General features: G+C 51.2%; 1 protein-coding gene across 1 annotated transcript in view; it reads left to right on the forward strand.

Moving 5' to 3' along the window:
* The window catches only part of STK10 (serine/threonine kinase 10), a 48,201-nt gene that overhangs the window by 5,302 nt on the left and 30,257 nt on the right, over window positions 1-12,642 (forward strand). Inside the window, exon 2 of the mRNA XM_082771673.1 lies at window positions 6,535-6,699. Within this exon, the coding sequence (XP_082627799.1) occupies window positions 6,535-6,699 (165 nt within the window). The remainder of the gene's footprint in view (window positions 1-6,534; window positions 6,700-12,642) is intronic.

Raw genomic sequence — 12,642 nt, forward strand, 5'->3', positions numbered from 1 at the left:
TCAAGCCCACCCTCAGTGCCGCAGTGCTTGGCCATGGGGAGCTCTGACCCCACACCACCCCTCAGGCTGGGGGTTTTATGTCCCTGTTCCCTGCCACTCAGGCATGCAGCCACTCAGCCCACGGCCAGGCCCTTAGCACTCCGTGTGCTGAACTTGTTGTAGAAAGTTGCTAGGAAACTCAGAATTGGTTTCATGACTTTTTTTTTTTTTTCCTGTTCTTTTTTTTCCCCAATGTTGTGGTGTTGACTGAGCAAAGATCAAGGCAGGCGTACTTGACTTGAGGCGCTGTGCCTTTCCAGGTGGTTTGAGGGATGCTTTGTGCTTCCAGACTTGAGGTCTATGTGGGCTGAAGTTTTTAGATCCATGTAGATCTTTCCACTCTTCCATCTCTTCAAACCTTGCATGGGTTTCTGTTCATTTCTCGCTTGTGCTGGGCCTGAGAAACCAGCTGGTTTCTGTAGGTGGGTTATGGTGTGGTGTATCTGCAAAGAAGCTCCCCATCGTTCCTCTGGTCTCTGCTGCTGTGTGCGGGTGCAAGGTTCACAGCATTGCACAGAGCTCTGCTGCTTGGGCTTGCTGGCTCTCCCTGCCTCCTGCGGAGCCTTTAAGGCAAAAGGGGCCGTACATGCTGTGCTCTGGTCACACTTTTTTCACACGCCCCTATAGAAAAGAAGCCCTTGCTCAAACTCGCTGGCAGTGTTTCTTTCCATTACCCCTAGCACGCCAAACCAGAGGAAGGCGTTGCTGCGTTTGTACTAACGCCTTTCTGTGTGTTTTGCAAGCCACTTCCACTTCCCCCTACCTCTTGCAAAAGTATTGCCACAGCTGCCAGGGCGGCAGCGCTGGTGCAGCCACGAGGTCGGTGCCCAGCCCGGCCCGATGCCTGCAGACAAACCTCAGCGTGGGTGCTGCTTTACCAGGGGTGCTCAGCAAATAGAGCTTGGTGGTGTGATGTGCAGGCAGGGCAGAAGGGCTCGTTGCACGCATGCTGCGTTTGTCCCTTTGGCAGATAAGGGAGCCTGCTGGCACCCTCCCACATCATGTTGGGATGAGGCTCAGAGTAATTTCCCCAAGCACGTGTTTCACACCTGAAGTCATAACTTGTGAGCTCAAAATGTAAAGAGCTGAGCTCCTGGGAGGCCCATGCTGGAGCCAGGCTGGGTCTGGCTGGGATTAATCCCAGGCTGGCTGGGTGCAGGTGGGATCACTCAGCACTGCCTGCAGCAGGACACGCTGCCTCCCTTCTTCCTTGGGCTGATGTGAGCTTGGGGTCTTCTCTGCCTCCCACAAGTGCCCAGGCTGCAGGGCACAGCACCCTCGGGTGCCCCGCTGCCCCAAACACACCACTGCACCCCCTTGTCTCTGCTGGCTGGTGCCAGGGGCAAACTCAACATTTCCAAAGGAAAAAAATAATAATTCAGAGAATTCAGAGTTATTGTAACAAACTGAAGTGGCTCCATGGGGCTCGTCAGACATGGAATTAATTTCAGCTCCCATTGATCATTTGACAATAACAGAAACACTGACTTGAGCCTGTCTGTCCTGCGCTTTATTGATGCAGACAGCTCAGGCAAAGTTCATTGGAAGGCAATTAATCATCATGTTATCCCTGAGAAATATCTAAACGAGCAGTTGTTTGCATACAAAGACACGCAGCGGGAATACGCTGCATGGAAAATCAAGCCAGGGCTCTCAACCCCCAAAGCCATGGAGACCATGGGGATTTTCCCTTTTGCTTCTGCAGCTTGGTGAGGTCTGAAACATCAGCGCTCCCAGCACATGGAAGGAAGGGACAGAAATGTGGTGGCATGTTATTGCAGAGCAGCTTCAAAAGGGTCACCCCAGGCTTGGAAGACCCCGGGGCCACCAGCCACATTGGCAAGCGAGCCCAGACAAAATTCTCATGGGACCACCTGGAGCACTCGTGCTGCTCCCTTTTTTGTCACTGGTGAAGGAGGGCTTGCGTGGGGTTTCCTTGCAGCTCCCAGGGCAGCGTGCTGTGCCTTGGCAGCTGGGCTGCCTGAGGAAGGACAGCAATCCTGCCTGCCGGCAACGCGTTCTGGAAAGGCTTAAAATAGCCTGGATTTCACAATAGCACAGAGGGTGAGTCACAGGCAAAGGCCAAACAGCCTTGCCTGTCACCTGAACTGTCACCTCTTACCCCTTAAACCCATGAAGTAAGCAGCACCTCTGCCTTCGAGGAGTGATCCTACTTGTTCCCTGCTCCCAATTGCCTGGCAGCAGCGTGCCCAGCACCTGCCTTTCTCCAGAGGGCTCTAGCAAGATCCTTTCTTCTTCTTGCTTTGTATCCCGAACCTTGGCTCCTGGCGTGGCTTTCTGGAAGTGGTTTATTGGATAACTTTTGTTTGATGTGTGCTCTCTTGTGCAATGCGTGCCCCGTTCCCGTCTCTGCACAGACCTGTCAGCCTACCTCTGCGCACACCTTGGTTTGCACAGAGGCTGCCACCGGCCCTGAGAGCATTTTGGGTTTTAAATGCTGAGACTGCAATGAACCCAGCTGTGGTTCAGCAGCACGTCTTGGGCAGTATGCTGGTAGCTGCCGGCTCTATTTTTATACTAATTAGCACTCCAGGGACAAATTGTCCATGGAATTAAAATGCCCAGCAGAGGAATTAAATGACAATTGGATGCTTGCTTTTTTTGTTGTTTTGTTTGGTTTAGTTGTTTTGTTTTGTTTTTTGACTGACTGGCCATAGGTCACACACACGAGCATCAAACAGTTTCTGTTCTTGGGACCTCATCAGTCAGGGGTGATTCTTTGTCTTCTGTCCACAAATTTCAACAGAAAATCTGATGGCCTCGGAAACACCATGAGAGAAATCTTCATTTCCATCGCTTCAAAATGGGGGCTTGACCCCCGCTGAAGCTTAAGATAGAGGTGAAGCTGTAGAGAGACAACTCTTTTCTTCTGTCCCACAGCTCTTGGAGAGTGAGCAGTGGGTGCTGCCTTTCCTGAGCCTGGCGCTGGGTCCCCTCGCTGCGAGGAGAATGGGCCAGGCCAGCAGCTTACAGACCCGGAGGTGCAGGTTACCCCTGCAAAATTGCTGGCTATGCTTTTTGGGGTTGGAGCGGGCTGTATTTTGCTTTGTGCTGATGTCTCAGGACAGATTCTGCCCTATTGCACAAGGACAAGCAGAAATCAGAGAAGGCTTATAAGCCCTAAAGCATCATCCCGTGCCTCAGATGTCTGAAACTGGCTTGCAGGGATGGCACCATAAGCATTTGGCCTATTTAGCATCCAAACAAACCTTCCTGGAAGAATATCTCTGTTGTAATACGTTGTATGCAGGAAAATACCAGCAGAGAAGCTGGAGGAAATTGCCAGATGTGAGTTCCAGAGACTGCACGGCAGGCTTAGCCAAAACCTGACGCCGCCTGTATGAATCTGGCCCAGCTCCGGGGGCTGGCTGGCTGCTGCGAGGGGCTGTGACACAGCCGTCTGCCTGTCGGGGGGGGGGGACAGCTGTCCCTCGGTGTGCTGGGGGGCTTCTGTGACAGCAAGGCTGCATTTGGGCTCAGTGGGATCGTGGGCAGCTTGGCAGGGGTCAGCGGTGCCTCGTCGTGGAGTCTTGGTCCCCTCGGTGGCAGCTGCGTGGGAACCAGTCTCCTGTCTGTGCTGTAAGAGGTCACGCTGGAGGAGATTTGTTTTCTAAGATCTGCTCAGCTCATGGTCTCAGGTCACCTTCTTGCTTCAGCTGCTGCTCTCATACGGGGCCGTGAGGCATTTCGGTTTCTCCTGGGAACTGCACTCCCACGGCACGTGAGAGCACTCACTGCAAGACATTACTGCAAGGCCAGGGGAGGCACAGGGCTCCTGCCCATGCTGCCTCCTTGCATCCCAACCCACGTGAATTTGCTGTTGCTATTTCAAAGACTCATATTCTGGTGTCGTTGACTGTGTGATGTCCTGAGCTGGTTTCTCCTCAGAGATGATGGTCTCACTTCTGCCAGCGTGACCAAGCCATCTGACCGCTGGTAGCTTGATTTCACCTGCATTGTGTTTGGCCTGGATGCGAGGCAGTGTGCTGGTGCGTTCGTATCTAGAAAGGAAGCGATATCTGTGGGTTGCTGGGCTACTCGCCGTTAGTTGCAGGGGAGCCATGGATAAGATCAGACTGCCACCACCAAGCACGTGGGCCACAATCGCTCCTGCACCCACAGCTTGCAGCCGGGTACGCAAAGCTGCGTCCTCCAGGTCTTTGTTCAGAGCCTCCAAAACGCACAGCATGGGAGAGGAGACCCGTGTTTGGGCAGGAGACCTTCACATCACTGATTGTTTCTTCACTGTCTTTGTAGATCAAGCCCTGCCATGCATGCAGAGCAGCTCTGCGCCCGCTCCTGGTGGCACCAGCGGTGGCCCTGCGGGGTGGCATCCTGCCTGCCCTGTGCCAATGGGGACTGTGGGTTAAGTGGATGCATGGACCACAGGGACTGCAGATCCCATGAGGGTGAACACCCTGGGTACTCCAGGCTCTCAGCCTCAAAGTTCTTCGGGTGCCTTCAGGGCCCCTGAGTCCTGGCAGGGCTGAGCTGGCTCGGACCCCGCGTGCGCGATAGCTGACCTCAGAGGGAAGCCCCACCTTCTCTCACAATATTTACTTCCCCTCCTTGGCCCTCTCCCAAGGCCCTAAGTGTAGAGCAAACACGGTGGGGCACTTCTTGTGGTGTCTGGGAAGTGCTGTGCTTTCCCCAGAACTCCACTTCTCCCCTTACACCTTGCCCCAGCCTGCCTGCCTTCCTCAGGGTTGCTGGTGGCAACTTATTAGGACGCAAGCTTGAGCAAAGGAAAAAAAAAACAAAACCACACAACACACAAACCAACTATTTTCTTCTGAAACCAGCTTGAGCTGCTGTCTTGCATTTGGGCAGCAAGCCCAGGTGGAAATGGGTTTGTCCCTTGTAGTAAAGACCCAGCTGTGCGTGCCAACCAGTGTGAATTCAACAAGCCTTCAAAACCCAGCAGAGAGGCAGGGCTCCCCTATTTTCCCTCCCTCCCTCCGTTATATGGCTTTTCCCTCGTTCCCTCCTGCCCTCCCCAGCCTGTTTGGCAGTACACAGCCCCGCTCTCACCTAAGCCTTGTAAAACTGCTCAGCGGGGCTCGGGGTGTTTACACTAGGAATTAATCCTACTGTAAGCACCCGCCTAGGTTTTCCAAACACAGATACGTAAACTGCAAAGCAGTCAGAAAGGTCCCAACTGTTCCTACAGCATGAGCATCCCTGCCAGGGCTTCCTCCCCCCAGGAAGCAGTCCTGATCCCAGCTGGGGCTCTGCAGCCCGGAGGGGGCATGAAGAATAGAAAATGGGCAAGGAACTGAAATCCTGCCCTGGGGGCTCTCCCGTGTGGGTGGAGGAGCGGGGTGAGGGAGCTAATGGGGATTTCTCAACCTGCTGATTCAGTGCACTTCGGGGAATGGTGCTGAGCTCCTGAGTCAATGTCTGCCATCTCGCCCCCACTCCCAGCCCGTGACACGGCTGATAGCGGAGCAACCAAATGCAAACAACCTTTTTGCATTTGGTTGCGGATTCCCAAGTTTTTTTTTTTTTGTTTTTTTTCTTTCAGAAGTTGTGCAAATTTCCAATTGAAAAATGCAAATTTGCCCTGATAGCTTTGGGGAGGGTTGTGGGCAACGCTGGGTGGAGAGTCCTCGAGCAGCAGCAGCGCGTGGTGCCTCCAGCAATAGCACCTTCCGTGCTCCGCATCTGCAGGCAGAGCTGCAGGCAACCTAGGGTGCGGTCAGAGTCACTGACCCAATGTCACTAAGGGGTTTATTGTAAGGAAAGGGGAGAGAAAGTCAGCAAAGGTTTCCCAAGCAGTAGAAGAAAGAGGTTTGGACAAACTTCTAGTTATTTGGTGAAGCATGTTGCAGTAAGCAGGTTAAAGGGACTTTATAAAAATGAAGAAGGCAAACAGGAGAGCATGTGGAGTATCTTTTTTACCATGATCTGAGCAGCCTGCTGAAATGCAACACCAGGAATGCTGGCCAGTGCCTGGGAAATGCACCCTTCTTGTTGCTTCCCCTGTCAAGGAGGACATCCCTACGTTTCCCTCACACATTGCAGAAAAGTCCTGATGATGAAGGGAGTGTAGGGATGCTCACGGCTGTTGACACATCTGTACTGTGAATTTGGTTGGATTTTGGAGATGCTGCCTACGATATTATTATGAGGGCCTCTAGACTCTGAGATTTTCTTGCTTCCATCTCTCCTCATGCTACAAACAATAGGAAAAAGCTCCTTGTCCTAGGAAAAAATTCCTTGTCTAAAAGCCTCTTTCTTTTCATGGGAAGCAGTGGGGCATTAGAGACTGGAGGGAGGATGCTTTGGCCCCTGCACAGCATTCATCTGCCTTTCAAAGCTTTGGGCAGGCTGAGGGGGCAGCGAGACATCTGCAAGGTTCCTGCGCTTGCCTTGTGGATGGTGCTGAGCACGCATCGGCCGAGCAGGAACTGTGCAAGTACTGCGTGTTCTGGCTCTCCTCACCTCTGTACTCATACGGGTTTTGTCTTGCAGGCTAAGAATAAGGAAACCGGTGCCTTAGCGGCTGCCAAAGTCATCGAAACAAAGAGCGAAGATGAACTGGAGGATTACATGGTGGAGATCGAAATACTGGCGACCTGCGATCACCGGCACATCGTCAAGCTGCTGGGAGCGTTTTACTGGGATGGCAAGCTCTGGGTAAGAGACTCACGGTGTGTGACCTGTACGGCTGCACACTTCTCGCTTGGCAGGGAGGAAATGGCTCATGCACGGTGAAGCAGAACCTCTGGAGCAGCTCGAAGCCTCGGAGTGAGCTAGAAATGACTCACAGGCCGTGCTCTGCTCGCTGCGTGAACAGGGCCTGGATTTTCCCCGCTTTCTTTGATAGGCAAACTATGTTCTAACTCGAGCTGGTTATAAATAGCCCAGGGAAGTTCAAGAGATCTTCACTCTGAGTTGAAAACCAGAACTGTTCGATTTTCTCTTTTTGGACCTTGTGAGGGTAGAAAAGGCAGCACTGATGGGAGCCTTTCTTCCCCACTCAGCCACTCGGTTTTGAAGGATTTGGTGGGAGGGTAGCCCCACTGTTTGATTCATGCCTTATTTCTGGCTCAGCACCTGTAATGCACAAGGGAAAGTCACAGCTCAATTCCCCTGGCTGTGGAGGTTTGGGGACACAAAATGCAACCCCGCGGGCTGGTGCAAGGGCTAGTCGTGCTGGGCAGGAACAGCAGGTTCCTGCATTATTTTCCCCAAGCCCAGCGGGTACGCTTTTTTTCACCCCATCTTTTTCTGTTAGTTCCTCAGCACCATGGGAAGGCTGGTGTGAAAGGTGCTTCTCTGCGTGCTGCCGTGGGACAGGTGCAGGGGGTTGGAGAGTTTAAGGGCACATCCCCTTAAATTGCATTTGCAGTGCAAGTTGTCGGGAGATTTGGTATTTGGATGGCTGCTAGTCGTGATGCTGAGACGTGGGCATGTTAAAGCACAAGAGTAAATATGTGCTGTTCTAAGGAAGTGGAAGGCAAACATCTTTCCTAGGAGGAGACTTGGGATTTGGACAGATTGCAACTGCAGCAAAATAAATCCTGGCAAAATTAAAAAGGCAAATATATACCGAGCTTGGGTGAGAGATGGGGCTGCCTTATGTTCCTCTCTGCTCTATTGCTTCTTCCCTCCCTGCTTTCTCCTGGTCTGCCTGAATTTTGCATGCTGGCCTTGCTGAAATGTCAGCCCCCTCCCCTTTCCCTTCCACCTCCTCCCCGCAATAGGAAGTTTTGCCTTCCTTCCTGAAGGGAAAATGGATTGCAGATCTCCTCTGCTCTGCTTTTGTCTGAGAAGTGCTTTGTAATGTCATATGCTTGCCGACCTACTAAAATTAAACTGCCTCTTTGAAGCTAATGGAACAAGAGCCTCCTGTATGAGGCTCTCCCGTGAGGGCAGGCGTTACAGCCCCGTCCATTGTTTTGGGGAGAGGATCGTCCTCTTTATTTAATTATTTGAGTGGCATTTGCATTTCATTGCTCAGGCTGTTCTTATTAATGCTCTAGTGTTTTACTGGCTCTGAGGGAAGTAAATAAGCCAGGCTGTTACCCTGCTGGAAGGCTTCTAGTCACTACCAGGTTGTCCCGACCCTCAAAGGCTTCTGCTTCTCGGTCACTGGCATTGCAGGGGACATAAATTCTGTCTTGCCTTGTCTAGCCTCCCCCATCCCATCCCAATTTCTGCCTGTGCTGTCGTTTTGGCCAGTTGTTTCCTGCTCCATTTGCAAATGGACTGTTTGCAAGGTGGCTTCGTGGACCTGTGGCTCGGGCTGGGGGCACGCTTCTCGAGCAGGGCCGTGCTCTCTGGTTTGCTTGTGCTCGCTGCCTGGTGTGGAAAAGTGATTTTCAAAGCGAGGAAGGGGCAGGAGCCATCGCACAGCCATGAAAGGGGAGCAGACATGCCCTGCCTCCCGGATGGCAGGAGGAGCACTTGGGCTCTAAATAATTTATGGCTTGGTCTGTGCCACAAGCGCTCTCAGCTGACAGTGCTGAGAGGGGCTCTTGCTAAATCAGTCTGTTGGCTGTTCCCTGGCTCTTGAAGTAACAAGGAAAATGTGAGAGGACACCTGGCCTTCAGTGGCTGCTGCTGCAGGGGCTCCTCGCTGCGAGGTGGGGTGCCCGCTGGGGAGCCAGAAGGGGACATGCAATATTAATGGAGCAAAAGTCCTCTGTGCAAAGGGAAGTGGTGTGTCCTGGAGCAGCTTTCTTTAAGTACATAGCACCAAAATGCAAGCAGCAAATTGCTCTGGCTTTCATACCTGATCCACACCATGCTGAGGGAGGAGAGCCCCAGTTCTCACCCAAAACACAGCTGAAGCCCAATGGGAAGCACAGGCTGCGCTTGGAGGACCCCAGTGAGTCCCCAAGAATAAAATTGGTGACATGACAACATGCAGCATGAAATTCCTTAGCATATAAATCCTTTGCAGAGATGCAGTGTCCTCAGCCAGGGGTTGCTGTCTCGTTCCATTCCTTCCCCATCTTCTGCTCTTTGCTTGTGGCAGAGGCTAAGCAGCCTTGTGCTGGTTAAAAACAGCCCAGTGAGGCTTGCAAAACTGCAGTGCTGGGAGCTCTCATGATTTTTCTTTTATTTTTATTATAAGCCCTGTGGCATTTGATGTTCTTTTGCATAAATCCCAGCTGCTGGAAATAGGGGCACCAAATGAAAGCTGAGAATCTTGAGCTATTAAAAAAAAAAAAAAAGTCTGGTTTAGGCCTTGTGGCTGGGCCACATTTTTGCTTTTTTTTTTGCTTTTTTTTTTTTTAGTGAAGGGAGATGTAGGACTTTGAAACACAAAGGCAATACCCCTCACACAGCATATGTGCAACTTTTTAAAGCTATTTTGCAATTGAGGAATGGGACTAAGTTATGGGTTTTGAACTCCTGGAATCAATGGTGCTGAGTTTGTGCTGATAGCATTTAGTGCATGGGAAAGAAAAACAGCAGACCTCACGTGCCGTGTCCCTCTTGTGACTTAGGGTTTCTTTGTGTTTTTTTTTTTTTTTTCCTTTCCAAAACACAAAAAGACTGGGACCTCAGAGGAAAGGAGGGCCTTTTGATCTGCTTCTGGGTATCTCTGCTGCTTCCGAGTGCTTCCTCTTGCAGCCAGAGGAGCGATAAGAGACCGGGAAGGAGAGCCTCGTTTGGACTGAGGAGTTCTGGCACTCCCGCGGGAGATCTCTGCTCCTGGGACACCCTCCTGTCCCTACCCACATCAGCATCCCTGCTGCACAGCCTGTCGAGATGCTCCAGCACCGAGTCTGCAGGGTGCTGCAGGAATTACTCAGACTGCTGTCTGGCCCTAGGTGTTTAACGCCACTCCTCTAGCGGCTGTACAGCTTTGCCAGAGAAGCACTAGGGAATTCTTTCTTCCCCCCACTCCTTTTCTATAAACCATGGTTGCTATAGCAAATGGACTTCTGAATAAACAGATGTTTCCTGGAGATCAAAGCAAAAATCACTGTACCATGCAGGTAACCCTGCCTTGCCAGAGCGTTTTGGGGATGGTTAATTTAATCAGCTTAGAGTTTCTTCTCGCTGGCCTGCTGTGTGGGTATGCAACTCGTACAGCTTGCAGATAGACCAGCTTTGTAGCTAGTCTTTGTACCTCCCTTACAAAAGCATTTTGCATTTTCTGTGGGCAGGCCCTGACCTGTTTAGCTGGGGACTTTTTGGATTGCCACCCCTTTGATATGGATGTTGACGGGAGACTTGGGCATTCTTGAAAATCCTGTATCATAAAGAAATGTTCATTATCCCATGCACTAGACTGCTGGGCTATGTAAAGCATCCACAGCTTTTAATTCTCTGGAGTTGAAATACTTTTTCTGTAAAACAAACAAACAAAAAAAGCTGATAACTCTGTCGGGCTCCTTAAGATTTTTATTAACAAGAGGAGGTGATTACAACTTGCGGGAATGTCTCGCAGGGTGAGCGGCCGGAGCCATGGCTGGGTGCAGGCAGAGGACCCCAGCATGGGATTGCCATAGCAGAACAGGGCTCTGGGCTTCAGCTGTCAGTCCCTGTGTGCTCCGAGAGCTCTTTGTGTGCCTTAACAGTTTCACTTGGCAGGAGCTTTGCAGTCCAAGCTGGCCCTTCCTGCTTGGCCTCACGCTCTTGAAGCATTGTACCGAGCTTCCTCCCCGAAAGTGCTCGGACAGTCGCTTGCAGTTTGCAAGAGCCAAACCCTGTGTGGTGTTTGAGAGCAGCACAGCCCCCGGTTTGAGAGCAGCACAGCTCTGCTGTCGTGCTCATCGCGACTGCCACGACGCTGTGTCTGTGCCGATCAGGTCGCATCTCACTGCAGAAACACAAAGCAATGCCAGAACTGGGAGCTTTGTTAAGTACCTAGCCAGCCTCTTACAAGAACAAGGCTTCCCTTCCTCCTCCTCCTTTTCCCCAGCGACAGAAACTTAAATTCATGCCAGTTTTGGCTGCAAAACAGTCCCTGTAACTTCTGCAGGGGATGGATAGGCAAGGAGAAGATGCATGCAGATGTTGTTGCTTGAGCTGTGTCTTCAGCAGCCGGGACTCAGCAGGTGGGTGTCTGGGGGTAAATCCTCCCTCCCTGCCACCCTCCTGCAAAGCAGGAAGGCTGACCTCTGCCTCTCCCTTATCCAGGTTTTTTGCTGCATTTTCTAAAGCCGTGGAGCTCTACGTTTTCTCCTGTCCTCCTTGCTGCTGTAAAGCCAGGCAGCGCCTTGCATGGCGGTGGGGACAAAATCTCTGCTTCATCTTGTGAATGTGAGCAAAGCTTTTGGGCTCCTGGCAATTCTTTGAAATCTTGGGTAGAACTGGGGCCTTCTCTTGAAGCAGGGATTGCCATGGAGCGATTCTGATCAAGCACCAGAAATGATTTATGCAGCAGGCGAATTACCATAGCAAAGCCAAGTTCAAGAGTGCTTCTACAGGTAGCAACATGACAACATAAACTAGAAAAGGAGCCTTTGTGTATCATCCTCTATAGAGGATAACGTTGCAAGAAAAGGTTATTGAAGCTCTCATAATGCCTTGTGATTACATACCCTTGTCATATATATGCTGCAGAACGCTTTTATAAAAGAGACTAAGTGTCATTATCCCAGTTATTAAAAGGGAGAGCTGAGGCACAGACAAGAATTTGCCTAAAATTTACCCAGCAGGTAAATGGTACCTGGGAATAAGTCCTGTGTGCTGCACCCCACTCCAGGGTTATAACCATGAGGCCATAGATTTATGAAAAGAAAGTGGCAGACAACAAGCCTATAGGCAAATTTGCGTTCAAAGCTTTTTTAAAACTTTGTTTAGAAATTAATCTCGATGAGCCACAATCCCACTGGGCTGGCTTACCAAGGGAAATGCTAAGGAACTATGTTTGCATGTAAATGAATATTTATGAGCTACCTGTGTATAGCCGGCAGTACCTTGAAGCCCAGCTATGCCCTTGAACGAGTGATAGGCTGCAGTTTTAGAGGTTGGTTTCTTTTTTTATTCCTTCAGATATAGCCTGAAAGTTCTCATCTGGGAGGGAGGGATGTCACTCCGCAGACCTCATGGCCTGGGGTGGTTTCCGTTGCCTTCAAAGCCCTCACTGGAACAGTTAAGTAGCGATATTCTCATCCTCTGTGATGGATGGAAGCACCTTCTGGGGATGAGCTGAATGAAAAATTGCTTGTAGGGAGAGGTCAGGCAAGAGTGGAAAACCTGACAAGTCAAGTCCTTTGCCCCTCCTTGAGAGAGGTGTCCTCACGGACAGGCAGCCTGGCGCTGGCACTGCTGGCTGTTCCTGAGGCTTGTCCCGGGTCAAACTCCACCTCTCACGGTGAGCTCTGCCCTCCTGGAAGGCATCATCTATCTCAGGTGACGGCATGGCCTTGGGGCAATTGAGATCACTGCATCATCCCACTGAAGAAGCACGTTTGCTTCTTAGCTATTTATATTTTAAACAATTTTGTGCATAAAGCTGCCGGTTCAGAGATAAATGCTCTTGGTGAGCTGAGTGGCCTCAAAACACTGATTAACCTGGTGAGAGAAGGGGGATCCCATACCCCCTGTGCCTGGGCAGAGAGCCATTGCCTCTGGTTCCTGTAGCAAGGGAGAGCACTGGCCTTGCTCCCTGCT

Source organism: Aythya marila (assembly GCF_965140915.1).
Source record: "Aythya marila genome assembly, chromosome: 14".
NCBI classification, from domain to species: domain Eukaryota; kingdom Metazoa; phylum Chordata; class Aves; order Anseriformes; family Anatidae; genus Aythya; species Aythya marila.